We start from the raw sequence: 16,718 nt of genomic DNA on the forward strand, positions 1-16,718 counted from the left end.
CATAGTCTGAGGATGTGATATATTTCATGGTAAGCCTTAGGGAGGATACTTGCCATTCCTTCTCTGATCCTGGAAGAAATCAATGACTGTAGAAGACCAGAGGGGTACACTTTTTTATAACATTTATACCATCCCCAGATGACCTTTACATTTAATCCAGAAATGTGGACTCATACTTTGGTCTTACAAAGGTTAGTGATTGTTCACATCAACACACTGTTCTTCTAATTGTGTATTTCCATCACTGTCAAACTCTGAATTATTTAATCTCGAAGATAAAATGACATTAAAAAGTACATGCTTTAGAATCTAGGAGCTTAGTGCTTTAGGGAAAGGACACTTCCTGGGCTTTCCTTGGAACCAGAAAATTTATTGTTCTGTTAGTGAGTAGATTCTCTTTTGAACATTGTGTGTTCTACTCCGACAGTCCTCGAGTTGCAGTACATACATATCATACATAACAGTAGTTGGTAATTCCAAGGCTCTCCTGTTTCTGTTTCATCTGCGAAGAACAGCCTTATGAAGATATTTGTATATATAAAATTCAGAATTTAAAGTGTACAGTTGCATTTTGACAACTTCACCCAACTGTTAGCACTATTTAGAACATTTTCATCACAGTGAGGAACATAGTGTGCATTGCATGTCCTCTTTCCCTTCCCATCAGCAGCAACAGCTGTCCTAGATTTATCTGTTCTAGACAGCTGTAATAGCTGGACTAACACAGCATGTAGCATTTTATGATGTATTACTTTCACAAAGTACAGTTTTCAGATTCATCTGTATTATAACATATATTGACATTCATTTTTTATTAACATTAATACTTCCTTGAATGGATATACACATTTGTTTACTATTTTTTTAGTGGCTATTTGGTTTGTTCCCACATTTTAACCATCATGAATCATAACACTGTAGCATTCATTTCTCTTAGGTAGACGTATTATAAATCAATTGTTAGTCCTATGTATTTAATCCTGAGTTCCTGCCAAATAATCTCCAAAATGGTTGTGCCCTTTTACATACCCACAAGCAAAAACTAAGGGCACATTTCTTCATTTGCTTTGTCCTGTGAAGAATTTATTGTGTTGGTAGAGCAGGAGTCCAAGTTTCCACTCATAGTTGAGATCCCTCAATCTAGTGAAGTACATGACTTCCATTTTTCACATAAAGTAGGATTCACAGTGTCTGACTCATTAAGTACTCAAGGAATACTGCAGCATCTCACTGTATGTGTATCTAAAATCCACTTCTTTAGCTGAGGAGATTGAGTTTTAGTTAGAAGTTGAAGTCTCCAAGGCTACTGGGCTGGGAATGTTATCACTGTCCTGAGATACTTCCTTGAAGATCCAAGAGTCTATTTGTGGAGATAAGACTGTTGTCTATGAATCAACTGAACAACCAGTATAGGAGGTGAGGGAAGCTGTAAGAATAGGGATGAATGCTCAGCCCAGACTTAATGATGCCTGTTGCATGTATGTGCATGGGTGCTATGTATACGTGTGCATGAATGTATGTATGTATGTATTTGGACCAGTTCTCAACCTTCCTAATGCAGCAATCCTGTAACATAGTTCCTCATGTTATGATGATTCCTACAACCATAAAATTATTTTTGGTGCTACTTTATAACTTCAGTTTTGTTACTGTTGTGAATCGTAATGCAAATATCTGTGTTTTCTGATGGTCTTAGGTGACTCCTGTGAAAGGTTGTTCAATCTCCAAAGGGGTTGTGATCCACAAGTTGAGAATCACTGGTTTAGACAGAGTCTTGTTGGGCAGTCTATACTGATCTTAAATTCATGATCTCATGATTCCAGGCCTTAGCCTTCTGAGTTCTAGGACTACAGACATGAGACATCACACTCAGTTTTACTAACAGTTATTGATCAAGCTTTTCCTTTTAGAAATTGACAGCCCCCAAAACCTGGTGACGGAACAGGTGACAGAGAGCACTGCCACCGTGTCCTGGGACCCAGTAGAGGCTGACATTGACAGGTATGTTGTGCGCTACACCTCTGCCGATGGAGAGACCAGGGAATTTCTCGTTGGGAAGGACCAAACAAGCACCATCCTGACAGGCATGAGACCAGGTGTGGATTATCAGGTCGATGTGTGGGCCCAGAAGGGGACACGGGAGAGCAGGAAGACCAGCACCAAGGCTCCAACAGGTAATGGTCACTCCTTGAGGAGGTAACAGTTATCATCTTACACCGATGAAAAATTATGTTTGGGTTTTCTTCACCGCTATGAAGATCAATGATTTTGAGAGACTCAAGATGGCAGATCATTGTTTTTGTACAGCTTGTACCGGCTCTAAGTGCCTTTGACCCATGCCTTTTAATAAGGACCTTATGTTTAGCCTTATACTTCAGCCTTATAGAGGTTAGCCATGAACTGTGGATATAACTCAGTAATATCAAGAGCCTGGGTTTGATCTCATGCTGGAAATGACCAACAGTAACAGGTGACTTCTGCCCAGTGTTCTTCCAATTGTGTTTTCTTGTTGTGTTTGATCTCAAAATATTTCTCTTTAGTGAGGAGATAGAAAGGAGATGTATGTTGGATCGGAGAGGTAAGTGCTTTAGGAAAGGGGCTTTCACTGCGATCACTTTGGAGCAAGGAGAGGATGTTATGTTTTTAGTGATAAATTCTCTCCTGATGCTGTGTTTCATTCTGGGGGTCATACTATTGCTATTTCATACAACATTTAGTAATTGTAAGGCCTTCTCATCTCTGCTTACACATTTTGTGAGAGCAACCGTATTAGCAGATAATTACATTTTGAAATTCACCCTCTATTATGTGTGATATGATTAATTTAGTCTACTCACTGAGTCCTGTAACTATTACTACGGTATTCTTACCACCATAAAGAACTGAGCTCAGACAAACAGCCATTGCCAGTCAGTCTCCAACATCACTAACTATTAACAATGGCTGCCTGTCCCTATAGTTCTCCATTCTAGACATTGTTTATGTTGGATTTATCATCTAAATGGCCTCTGGTGAGATCTCATTCATTTAGGTTTCTTTGTATTGTAACACATCATGTATGTTAATTAGTATTTCATAGTACACGTGAGCACATTAGATTTTCAGCTTGCTACTTGTTTGATATTTGGATTATTTTAACTTTTAAAAGTTTATGATGAATAATGTTATAAAAACATCTCTCTCTCTATATATATAGACATAGGTATAGGTATATATATATATATATATATATATATATATATATATATAGATAGAGATAGATATAGATACAGAATAGATATAGTGTGTGTGTGTGTGTGTGTGTGTGTGTGTGTGTGTGTGTGTGTGTGTGTTTGAGATGCTGGGGATTGAACCTAGGAACTGGCCCATACTAGGCCAATGCTTTGTTATATTCCAATCCTACTGTATATACTTTTTGCAAACATATGTCATCACTTATTTAGTTATATAACTGAGAGTGGAATTACATAATCATTTGGCAATTCTAATTTTAATTTATTAGGAAAAAGTTGAGATGTGATTCTACAAGCAACAAGTGGTGATTATTTTGTATGTGCACTTACTTAGTAATTAGAGCTATTGGCTAAATTGGTAGACAGGACAGAGGCAATTCAGCCCATGCCAAATCTTCATCTCAAATCTGAGAATCCTTCAGTTCTATAAGTCACATAGCTGATACCTCATGGGTTTCATTTCACAAGTACTCACACATTTCTGACATTTCTTATAATTTATTAACCGGGGCCTACATGTACAAATGGAAAAATTAGTCAGGCTATTACCCAGTTACCCAGGCTGATGGCAGAGATGGGATGAATTTCTTGGCCTGCTGACTGGAACCCAAGGGGCTCCCTGGCACTCAGCTCTGCCTCTTAAGGTAGAACACAGTCCCTTTGAATGCAGTGCACATTCCACTGTCCTGTGCTGTCTCTCCGAGGTTCTGAGGTAGTCTATGGAGACAAGGTCTCTGTCCATGTAACACTGGAAATGCATATATAATATGGGGAAACCTTAAGAACTGGAAACTTTCCCAGCCCAGGCCAAATGGTCTCATGTTCTGGAGCCTGTTACTGGTATTTATGATCTTCCCCTTCTCTTTTAGATATTGATGGCCCCAAAAACCTGGTGACTGACCAGGTGACAGAGACCACTCTTAGTGTCTCCTGGGACCCAGTGGAGGCTGACATCGATAGGTACATGGTTCGCTACACCTCTCCTGATGGAGAGACCAAGGAGGTCCCTGTGTCAAAGGATAAGAGCAGCACAGTCCTGAGGGGCCTGAGGCCAGGTGTGGAGTACAAGGTTGATGTGTGGGCCCAGAAGGGGGCCCAGGACAGCCGGAAGGCCAACACCAAGGCCCCCACAGGTATGAACATCATAGTCTGAGGATGTGATATATTTCATGGTAAGCCTTAGGGAGGATACTTGCCATTCCTTCTCTGATCCTGGAAGAAATAAATGACCGTAGAAGACCAGAGGGGTACACTTTTTTATAACACCCACACTACTCCTCCATGCTACTTAACATGTTAGTTCAAAGTAAGGACCCCGTCTTCTCCTCTTCTGTCCTTTGAAGGTTAATGGTGATTGACGTACCCACCCACTGTTCATCAAGATGTGTATTTCCTTTGTGGTCAGTATCAAAATGATCCTTTTGAAAAGAAAAAAACATATGCCAGGATCTATGAGCCAAATACTTTATGAAAATAAATGACTTTTTCTGTGCTCTCTTTGGGACAGAAAATGACACTGCTCGCTTAGAAAAGAAACCTTCTTGAGTACAGTGTTTCTTCTCTGAAGATTCTGTGGCTGATTATATCTAAGAACAGCTGATAATTCTAAGGCTTTTCCATCTGTGTTTTCTTTTCATCAAGTACAGCCCCCCAAGATGCCCTTTCATACTAAGCTCACCCTCTCAAAGAGTCCAGTTCAGGGGACTTCGTATTTTCTTGACATAGCCCCAGAACTGCAGAATGGCTGCCACTGTCACAGAGACATAACCTGCAGCTTCCCCTCCTCACTCCCCGCAGTCTTGAGTAACAAGTGCTGCCTGTCTCTACAGATGGCTCTGCTCTGGATGTATCTTTTAAAACAAAACTATCTTTCCATTAACTCTAGATAATTTCATAATGCACACAATGCGTTGTTATTGTTTTCCAATCTCCCCACCTCCTCCCAAGACTGGGTTGTTGTCTCTTCCTTCTTCTTTATAACCCAGGAAGTCCAGTCTATACCACCCATATATCATGGGTGTGAGGCCATCCGTGGTTGACCTACCACACCTTAAACACCTTTTCCAGAACCCATCAAATTGTCAATAGATCCTCAGCTAAGAGGCAGGTTCGCAGAGTCCCTCTCCCATTCGGGCTGCTGGGAGTTCATGGTTATAGTGGTCTGGTCATGTCCACAATACCCTGTTTTTTGTGCAGGTCCTTTCCAATCCTGGCTCTTACAGTCTTACTGTCTCCTCTTTGTCAATGGTCCCCAAGCCAGGGTGTGTGTAATATAGACGTCACATCTGTGGCTGAGCCCCCAGCAGGTGTTTGTTCTCTCAACTGTCACCTGCTGTCAGCTTCTGCATCAACTTCTGTCCACTCTACAAGGAGACTTCCCTGATTTGTTATAGATATATGTCATATTTCATGTGGTCTTCAATTTACCTTTTTTTTCCATGAAACAGTATTCCTCAGAATCATTCTCATTGTTTTAGTGAGTGTTTCATTTTATGGCCATATGACAATTTTTCTATTTGTCACTATGTGCATTGTGCCATAGCATTTGTGTGTTAGTTTGTTTCCAGGACATATATGCCTTGAAGTAGAATTTCTGGATCACTCTCTTATTTGGACCTTTATTTTTCAGTATATTATATATTTCTGTAGTGTTTATACCACTTTATGTGCCTGTTAGGAGGGAGTACAGCTTTCCTCCTTTCCTCAGAGAAATTTGCTGAGTTGATAGCACCCATGTTTTACTAAAATCTCCAAATCAGTGAAATCTTTGACTTCACCAAGACATATAGACATCTGATAAAGGAGGGATTTGAATCAAGGAATATTGTCTTATCTTATAACCTAGTCTAGAGTCACACTTATGCAAAAGGAAACTGAGGCGAACTCATAGCAGCTGAGCTTTCCAAGTTCATAGCTGGTAAATAGGAGACCTGAGGTAAGATTCTTGATCTACTGATTATAACCTAAGTATTTTCTATCCTTCAGCTGTTCTTCTGGGGTTTAAGTAGAATATAGCCCTTCTAAATCTAGACGTGGTGGCCATCCTGTTGTTCTATTCTTACTCTCTGAGGATCCTAAAGTCCAATTGTGGTCTCTGTCTCTGAAACCACATACTGACAGTGTATATATGGGGTGGAAAACTATAAGAACAGGAAACTCAGCCCCAGCACAATGACCTCAGTCTTTGTGTCTATCTAGTTAGTGTTTACTGACCAGTGCTTTTCCTTTCAGATATCGATAGTCCCAAAAACCTGGTGATAGACCAGGTGACAGAGACCACTCTCAGTGTCTCCTGGAACCCAGTACAGGCTGACATCGACAGGTATGTGGTACGCTACACCTCTGCTGATGGAGAATCCAAAGAATTCCTGATTGGGAAAGAACAGAGGAGCACTGTCCTGACAGGCCTGAGGCCAGGTGTGGAGTACAAGGTTGAAGTGTGGGCCCAGAAAGGGGCTCGGGAGAGCAAGAAAGCCAACACCGAAGGTCACACAGGTAATGAGCAGCGTGGTTTAGCAGTATGACGGCTGCATACTAAGCTTAGGGGAAGTCAGTCAAGTTTCAGCTTCTCCCTGTGATACAGATGGGTACTGATGGATTTTGGAAGAGCAGCTCTATTTTCCACATGATCCATGTCACACACCATCCCTAACTCCTTTTATCTGGTTTCCTTATGTGTTAGGCCAGTGCTTCTCGACCTTCCTAATGCCACAATCCTTTAACACAGTTAATCATGTTGTGGTGACCCCCAAGCATAAAATTATTTTTGCTGCTACTTCATAGCTGTCATTTTGCTACAGTTATGAATTATAATATAAATATCTGTTTTCCAGTGGTCTTAGGTGACCCCTGTGAAAGAATTAAACCCGCAGGTTGAGAACCACTGGGCTATGTTCTCTCCAAACAGTCTCCAAAGTGCTCAGTTGACTGTGTGTCTATCCCTCTTCCAAGTGCTTGGATCTCTTGCCAGAGATATTATTTTCATGAATAAGACCAGAAAATTAAAAAAAAAATCAAAATTACTTTAAGACTTTAGATTTTACATCTGTTGTCACAAGTAAAGGTTTGCTTCTCTACATCCAAATCATATTGTAATTATAAAACTAATTAGTCATGTAAATGATAAGTCCTACAAGAAATCTTTACTGTAATGCTAATGGACACAAACTTGTTTGCAAAACCAAGGTCTCCAACTCCAATCTCTGTATGTTGCCTGTCACATGCCTCGCATATAGAGCAAAGGCTTGATAGTCCTTCCTAAAATGAGTTAGAAGTTAGGTTTGTTTTTTTATCTTTTAGTAGAAGTCATACTCTAGATTTTCCAGTTCTGGTTGGTTAGGGTCCAAATGGATAGGGAAGCATTCCTGGGAGGTGATGTGCAAGCATGTAGAAGAAACAAAAGATAAATAAACAAACAGTAAATGAACATACCCCACTAAATGAGTGCCTGGGATAGAAAATGACAGAAACTGAAAACTCACACAGTCACCGTAGCTAGCAATTTCTGCACCCTGGGTGTGGTAATGGTGCATACTGATCTCTGTTGTCATCAATGTCATCACCAGCATCATTTGTGTGTGTGTGTGTGTGTGTGTGTGTGTGTGTGCCTAGGCACACACAAGACATGGTACAAGTGTGGAGATCAGAAGATAATTTTCTAGAGCTAGTTCTTTCTGACAGTTTCGGGAATTGCAGTCCAGCTGCCACACTGTGTAAGCATCTTTACTGACTGAACCATCTTGATGACTCAATAGCACACACTGACTAAGACTTTTCTTTGTAGACATTGACAGTCCCAAAAACCTGGTGACCAATCAGGTGACCGAAAATACAGCCACCATCTCCTGGGACCCTGTGCAGGCTGACATTGACAGGTACATGGTGCGCTACACATCTGCCGATGGAGAGACCAGAGAGATCCCAGTGAGGAAGGAGAAGAGCAGCACCGTTCTCACAGGCCTGAGGCCAGGAGTGGAGTACACGGTCCACGTGTGGGCTCAGAAGGGGGCCCGTGAGAGCAAAAAGGCCAAGACCAAGGCCCCCACAGGTAATAGAGGTTGTTCATTGGGATGTCAAACCTGTCACAGAAGAACAAACATTCTTTTCTTTTTCTTACATTGATGTAAAACAGAACAAGCTGGGCTGACAATAGAGGTTTATCTATTACTTCTGTGTGATGGTACTGATGTTTTGGGGTCTGTGGCCTTGGAGACTGGACTGTTTCAGGAGGGACTTAACCCATTTCTTCCAACGTACATAACACTTGTTAAAGATAAGGTATAATTGTGAACCGCATTTTTTTTTTTTTTTTTTTGAGTTTATAGTTGCAGAGAAGAATCCCAGTGTCTGGGTTGTCTTGCATCATAACACACATGGACAAATGAACACGTAAGACAAAGAGAAGGCAGGGTCTTGAACTTAAACCAAGATCTGAGTTGCTTTGTCCACTCCTGTGGAGGCATCAGTTCCTCCATGAGAGCAGAGTCCTCACGACCTAAACACCTCACAAAAGTTTTACTTCTTAAAACCATACTGAGGGTTTGATGTAGAAAGAGGGGGGGGGGGGACTGAACCAAACCTTCCATTCACTTTCAAAGAGAACAAAACACAGCAACAGATTCTCTGCTGAGTAGTCCCCCTACTGCCTTGAAACTTTTTCCGTAGCATATGCCCTTAATTGTTAATGTTCCCCAGCTACTGAAGATTTTAGGAACTAATGTGAAATTAATATAAAAGTTCTAAAATTACTGGGTTAAAGAACTGTGTTGAGGCAAGCTGTTCCATGTAGACTTGACTTAATAGAAACCGTATGGTGTGAAGTTAAAACCATCACCCTGGGAAACAGGAGAACCCTGTCTCCAGTATGAAGCTAACCTTTCATCGGCATCTTTAAAGGGCATGATGAATCTAGGGATGATCTGTGCTCTCCTGACATTCAGTGGGAAAGACAGGCAGTAGATGAAAAGAAAAACATGTAACTGTAAAATAGGTTACTCTCTGAAGGACATGAAGATGGTGTAGGTTGAGATAAGAGTGGGCTGGAAGGTACAGTGATTAGATGAGGTGAGCGGCCATAAGGTGCGAATTGTCAGATGCACCAAAGAAATGACTAGTAACAATGCAGTTTGTATATAATAACTGTGTGAGTACTCAGGGCTGACATGGTAGCTCCTGTGCAGGAGACCCAGGCTCCTTGTCTGTTGTCTATTTGTCACCCTTAGAAAATTGTATTTATTTAGTCAGTGAACATACATCTGCATTCCAGCCTGTGAAAAGAGGCCTTGGAGAGGGCAGGGCATGACTGAAATATTGCATACATCAGTTCTCAGAATTCCAGAGCAATATGGAAGATTGCAGTACTAATTTTTGAGAAAGGAGGCTGAGAGGTGTTTATCTCTTCAGGGAGGCAATGAAGACTTAAACATTTAAACTTGAAATGTCTGTGAGATTCTTTTGTTAAATAAATGGGTTGATTTTATTAGTTCCACAAATACATACTGGGGATGAGCCAGGCATTGTAGAGGATCTGAAATAGTACATGCAAACCAGGGGCTTAGAATTTTTCTTTTGTTCTTAGGGTATCTAGTAAATATTTCAAAGCACAGGTATGATAGAGTCATATTAGTGAAAAATGGGTAGGGATGGAAGAAGAGAGAGAGGGAGGGAAGGAAGGAGGGAAAAGAGTGAGAGAAAAAGAGGAGGTAGAAAGAAAGAAAGGGGAGGAGGGAGAAGAGAGGGGAGAGAAAAAGAGAGACAGAGGGAGAGGGAGAGAATACGAGAGAACCAACAATCCAAATGTTAAAGTTCCGATGTATGAAGGTTACAACCAAAGGGCAGAAGAAGTAAGGCAGAGGTGCCAGAACACTGGAAGAGTGTGGAACTATGGAAGCCAAGAGCTGAGCGTTTTCCAAGGATAAAATAGATCTGTTCTGTACAATGTCACTCAAATGCTGAGTAAATCAAAACAAACAAACAACAAAACAAAAAGGCTGAATAAACCACGGATGTCCGTGTCCATTAGACAGTTGTTCATATAGAAAACGTGTGGTGCAGGATCGTGATGGAGCGGAGCTTGAGTGTGAGGTGAGTGGTGTTGAAATTCAGATTCTTCTCTGATTTATTGGTTGAGAGGTGCAGAGAAATGGCATGGCATGTAAAAAACAGGGGGATCCTTGATATTAATCTTCCGACCCTGATAGTGAAGGAGAAAATACTAATGATCTAGAGATAGAGAGAGGAGAAGAAAAAGGCCCGGGAGATGGTGAAAGAGTTCAAAATTCAGAGCGGAGAGGTCTTTGAAAACAAGAAATAGGGACAAGAGCCTTCATTTCTCTTCTTTTATAGGCTGAGGGGCTGGAGGGTATTCAGTGAGCACAGTAGATGCAGTGGAGAATACAGGTGATTGCTCTAATGATGGTTTCAGTGGTTTGGCTAGTTCTGACTTTTACTGGGATGCTGATAAAAACGGAACATTTCCAGAGGGACAATGTAGGGAAGACATGACTCTGTTGGTTGTGACATCCAGTGTCTTGTTTTCATGGTATATAAAAACTGGAGGACTCTCATACCCTCTTCCTTCCTCCCTCCCTCCCTCCCTCCCTCCCTCCCTCCCTCCCTTCCTCCCTCCCTCCCTCCTTCCCTCCCTCCTTCCTTCCTTCCTCCTTTGCTTCCTTTCTTTATTCCTTCCCTCCCTTCTTTCTTTCTTTGAATTTTTGAAATAGGATCCTGCCATGTAGCCCTTGCTGTCCTTGGATCTGTGCTCCTCTGGCCTCAGAACTGTTGGGATTTTAGGAATGGGCTACTCGATCTGCTTTGTTTCTGTATTTATATCACTGTTAGTGATAAAATCATACCAGTAATAATTATACCATTATTAGTTCTCTTAAATGGAGGAAAACCCTTGTGGAGGGAGTGATAAGATGGTTTTCCATGGTTCTAAAGTAAGCCTTTTCTAAATCTTAAAAAAAGAAATTGACAGCCCCAAGAACTTGGTGACCAACCGAGTGACAGAGAATATGGCCACCATCTCCTGGGACCCAGTGCGAGCCACCATTGACAGGTACATGGTTCGTTACACCTCTGCGGATGGAGAGACTAAGGAGATTCCAGTGTCAAAGGATCAAAGTAGCACCATCCTGACAGGCCTGAAGCCGGGCATGGAGTATACCATTCATGTGTGGGCACAGAAGGGGGCCCGGGAGAGCAAGAAGGCTGATACCAAGGCCCTAACAGGTATGTACTTCACTCTTTCCAAGAGTGAGCCTTCCTCTATATGAAAAGGGATGAAGGAGGGATAGTTGCTTTGTCTGAAGATGTTTTCCAAAGCAGTTCTTCATTGACCTTGTTTGTGTGTGTTGTATGTGTTTACATGTTCATTTGTATGTAAGCATGTGTTCATAGGCATGGAGGTCAGAGGTTGAGGTGTCTTTCTCAGTTGCTATCCATATTATTTTCTGAGATGATCTCTCTTTGATTTGGCTAGGCTGTATGTTCAGTAAAGCTCAATGGATCTTGTCTGCCTCTGTCTCTTCTGCCCTGGTATTACAGATGTGTCTTACTGTCCCTGGCTTTTTATATGGGTATTAAGAACCTGAACTTAGATTCTCATGCATGTATGTGAAGCACTTTACCCACCGAGACTTTTCCTCAGCCTCATAGTTCTCTCTCTGAGGTCGTGCTTTGACAAGTCAGGTAGGACCGAAGGCACATGGTATATGGTTGTGTAAGTTGTTCTTCCCAAGCTTATTGGCTGAGGCCGTATGTCAGGATCTCTGTCCCTGCTTTGTCTTAGAAACTGGCTGGGTCTCAGCTCCTGTTGGGAGAAAAAAAAAAACAGGAACTGACCAGACCTCCATAGGACCCAAAGTCTGTGGTCCCTTCAGGCATTCTGAACAAGGCCCATTCATCTCCTCTATGGTCAGTAGAAGTGTCCTAAATTTCTTGATGGTTTTTATTAGTTAAAATTAGCTAGGATCACCTCCCCCCACTAAAATATACTAGGAAGAAAAAATTACATTAGAAATATGTGTAAAAAAATTTAAAAACCAAACCCCAGATGGCTTTCTTCCTAGTCCCAGACTCTCTAGAATCTCGTGTAACTCCTTGGAGGCAATGCATGGCCATTGTCTTCTTTCTCATCTCCCCCATTATTCTTCCTCTTTCCAACCCATCTCCTGTTCCTTTATCTTCTCGTTGGTTTACTTTCCCCAATTTAAAGCAATTAAATCACATTTCTATCATTCTTTCTTCCCCCCCCCGCCTCCCCCCCCCCGCCCACCTCCCTTTCATTTCCATCCTCCATCTTATGTATGTTTGCACATAAGCAAGAACATGCCACGGCACACATGTGGAAGTCAGAAGCCAACTCACAGGAGTTGGTTCTCTCCTTCCTTCACTTAGATTCTGGGATAGAACTCAGGTTGTCAGCCTCGATGGCCATGACCTGCAGGCAGGGCCTTCTTGCTAAGTCCCACTTTTCCAAATATTAAGGACAACAACGAAGTTCTCATCTTCCTGCCTCATAGAAACAAGAAATTAACCAAGTCAGACATCCCAAATCCACAGCTAGGGGACAGTGGTTAATCAAAGAGGAGGCAAAAACTACCTCAGAATATGTTACTAGCTGTGTGCTGATTTGATTCTGAAGGAAATTTGCTCTCTATGTGATGGATAGCGAGTGATCCGTGCCAGATGTTATGCTTTACAAAATCAAACCAGGCTGATATTACAGAGACTCGAAATTTGTCAAAACAACCTAATTCAAAACAACAGCTGTCTGATTTCTATTAAAATACTACAATTCAGTTCTCAGCTGAAATGCTACTGGGTAGGAAATAGCCTGGAGATGTCTTTTTGGGAAGTTCTAAATTAGAATCGCCTTTTATGATTTTTTTCCTTCTAAATGGAAATTTCCATTCATATTTCATTTGCTTAAAATTATGAACATTCTGACCAGCTTTGGTAGAATTAGTATTTTTGCTGAGCTTTTGTTTTTCTGGTCTACGGAACATGCTCACATATCCACGTACACCCTCTGCTGTCTGCTTACACACCCATGCACACCCTCTGGTGTATGTCTTACACCCATAGATGCCCTCCATTGTGTGTTCACACACCCATAGACTGCCTCTGGAATGTACTCACACACCCATGCACACCCTCTGGTACATGCTCATATTTGTGCATGCCTTCAAATGTAAGCTCACACACCCATTCATGCCCTCTGATGTCTGCTCGCACACCTGTGAATTCTCTCTGGCTTTGTCTCTACCCTTCTTTGTCACCAGACCCTCTCCTTCTGTTTCTGAGAAAGAGTCTCACAGGAAGGTCTCTGGCATTCTGCTCTGTGAAATCCTCCTGGCTTAGCCTCTTGAGTGCTGGTGTGGCAGCTACGAGTGACCATACCCACTTTCTTGTTAAATGTATAGAAACTGTCTCTTATTTCTGTATTGAGTATGTATTGAAGGCCATACACTTAGATGCTTAAGAAATAAAATTTTGTATTTTTATATTAACTTAAGTTTATCCCAGTCCCCTTGCACATCATGGTTTCTAATCTCGGTATGTAAGTCTTTGGGGTCTCTCATTGCTAACCATGAAAAGCCTGTCAGGTTTTCATTGCCTTTCCAGACAGGTAGGTGTCTTTGACCTGTGGTCTCTGTGCAGGGCCTTTTGTAATCGGTGCTTCTCATCTTTTCAAATCACTCAGGAAGTTCCACCAGCATAGAGACCCCGTGTGCCAAATCAGACTGTTCATATACCACTCTGGGAATCTACCGGGGAAAGGAGGGCCAGAGTTCCTCCTTCTAGAGACTGCTCAATACCATGTTCCTAGATCCTCTTGAATTCCCCAGGCCTGTGCTTTTAGAGGTAAAGGCTAGGGAGACTCTGAACAAGAACAGGATTGCCAGCTGCTTGAAGGCCAGATGAGAAATGGGACAACACACAGGAGGGAAAGAGAACTGACGATTTAAACTTGTGCATATCTTAGGAACAATAATTATGTGCCTTCTCATTTACAGAAATTGATCCTCCCAAAAATCTTCGTCCATTTGGCGTAACACATTCTGGTGGGGTTTTGACCTGGATGCCCCCCACTGCTCAAATTGATGGCTACATTTTGACCTACCAGTTCCCAAATGGCACTGTGAAGGTATGTGGACTTGCTGTACTTCTCCTGGTGCCTCTCCTCACAGCCTCCCTGTAGAACACCTCCTTGGCTTGACTTGTTGATCTGCCACCTGCTAAGTACAGTTATCGTGAATACTGTGTTCTCACTGTAAGAACTATGTGCCTGCTCCTAGCTGACTACTACACATTTGCTGGCTGTGTGTATTCTCCATTTCTTTCGGCTGCTTATTTGGAAGTTCTAGTCTTATGCATACTAGGCAGGCTCTGTATCACCGGCTCCAGCTTCAGCTCTGCTATTTCCTCCTTCCTCCCGTTCCTCCTGCGATTCCTCCTGTCCATCCTTCAGCACCAGTTCCTCCTGTACCTTCTGCTTCTGCACATCTTCCTGATGCACCTCCTCCCTCTGCTGCGGCTCCTTCTGCTTCTCTTTTCTTCCCTACGTCCTCTCTGCCCCTCTCTCCTTCTTCTCCTCCATTTTCTCTCCTCCTCCTTTATGTAAATTGTTGGGCCAGCTTAATATATTTAAATTCCTGGAGGGCTGAGAAGGTTTTGGTTTTTGTATCTAAGGCATTTAGGATAGTGCTTAGCATGTGAATGTTTTCTTTTGTTTTATTTTTGGCAACAATGAGGCTTGAACTCAGGGCCCTGTGCATGTTAGGCAAATGCTCTATCTCTGAACTGTGTCCCTAGCCATTTTCAGTATTTTTACTTTGTCACAAGGTCTCACTAAATTGCTTCAAGCTTGAACTCTTCTAGCTTCAGTCTGGAAAGCAGCTCAGGTCAGAGGTGTGTGTAGCCACACTCCAGGCCACCAATAAAAATCCACCGAATAAGTAGATGACCTTTATTTTAAGGGATGGCCTTCCTCATGAATCTCTGAAGTCCAGCAAATTTGGCCAGTAGAAAATCATTCTCTCTCTGGTAACAAATAAACAAACAGATAAATAAGAAATAAGAAAAAAAAAAAAGAGAACACTTTGACTTACTCATTACAATGAATGCATCTGACCCTGGGCGTCAGCAGGGTTTAGTCCAATGTTTATAGAGTGAATAAGGCATATGCAGGGTTTTGTGAAATACCAACCACTTCTGTGTCTTAAGGTTATGATGGCCAGTTTGCCTTCATTTTAAAAACATGTTCTTTAACATTGTCAGCCTGCTGCTGACATCAGCTGCTATAGTCTGCACCTCTCCAGGTGCTACAGGCTCAAGTCCCTAAGCAACCTGGCTGGTGCTTCTGTGGTGGCCATGCGGAGCCTCAGTTCTCAGCCGGACTATCCATGGCATGGCCCTCCAGGAAAGTAACTGACACACACTGGGATTCTAGGCTGCCACTGAGCACCTGGAGACTTTCCAGTATCATGCTTATAAATGCTGCTGACGCCCAGGGTGCTGGGAAGAGAAACTGAATTGCTCACTGCCTGTTATCTCTTGTTTGTAGGAGGTAGAGCTCCCAAGAGGCCAGCAGAGATTTGAGTTGCAAGACCTGGAGCAGGGTGTCACCTATCCTGTTTCCCTGGTTGCTTTTAAAGGGAACCAGCGGAGCCGGAGTGTGTCCACCACCCTTTCTACAGGTAACGTGGAATCTAGCCCTTTAAGTGACAATACATAGAGGGGGGCCACTGGAGAGGTCAGGGAGGAGTTATGGAGAAATGAAAATGGGGTTCTGGTTTGCAAAAAAAAACCCACCCATAGTGATGGGATTAGAGGGAGGTGGGCAGAGCTGAGTGTTACATCCAGGAGAGTTAACCAAGGACACCGAAGGACACAAACCTAACTTAAAGATTCATTTGCAGAGTTTGACGGAAGCAGAGTGATGGCTGGCTTGCATTCCTCTAAAAACATGTTCCATGACCGATATGTGAGCTAAGGATTGGAAGAAACACAATAGTGTGGGAATCTTTGAGATACTTTCCAAACTAAGGGAATCACCTCGTTATGGGGAAAGCCGCAATGTCTCTTCTTTTCCTTCTAACAACACCATCTTTCTGCTTGGTCTCAGTGGACGCCCGATTTCCACACCCCTCGGACTGCAGTCAGGTTCAGCAGAACACCAATGCTGCCAGCGGCCTCTACACGATCTACCTCAACGGCGATGCCAGCAGGCCCATGCAGGTGTATTGTGACATGGACACCGACGGAGGCGGCTGGATTGTGAGTCCCAATGGTTCCTGGAGGAGCTTGGTGGAGCTCTTGTTTCTTAGCCCAGGGAGACAGTCACAGCTGCTTCATGGAGGTTCTGTTTCTTCTCTGCCCACGGGGGAAGGAACTCTGATGGCTTGTAACTGTTTGGAGAGCGATCTTATCCCGTTGCAATGAGAGAATTGAGGGTTTAACACTACTGGTCACAGAACA

General features: G+C 42.5%; 1 protein-coding gene across 2 annotated transcripts in view; it reads left to right on the plus strand.

The window, feature by feature from the left end:
* Positions 1-16,718, plus strand: part of TNN (tenascin N) — a gene marked incomplete at both ends in the record, with an annotated part of 55,799 nt that overhangs the window by 22,161 nt on the left and 16,920 nt on the right. For both annotated transcript variants that reach the window (XM_080920824.1, XM_080920825.1), the window contains 8 exons: positions 1,911-2,174; positions 4,103-4,366; positions 6,465-6,728; positions 8,017-8,280; positions 11,202-11,465; positions 14,255-14,385; positions 15,805-15,937; positions 16,366-16,517. In XM_080920824.1, coding sequence (XP_080776950.1) covers positions 1,911-2,174; positions 4,103-4,366; positions 6,465-6,728; positions 8,017-8,280; positions 11,202-11,465; positions 14,255-14,385; positions 15,805-15,937; positions 16,366-16,517 — 1,736 coding nt within the window. The remainder of the gene's footprint in view (positions 1-1,910; positions 2,175-4,102; positions 4,367-6,464; positions 6,729-8,016; positions 8,281-11,201; positions 11,466-14,254; positions 14,386-15,804; positions 15,938-16,365; positions 16,518-16,718) is intronic.

Source organism: Micromys minutus (genome assembly GCF_963924665.1).
Source record: "Micromys minutus genome assembly, chromosome: 1".
NCBI lineage: Eukaryota > Metazoa > Chordata > Mammalia > Rodentia > Muridae > Micromys > Micromys minutus.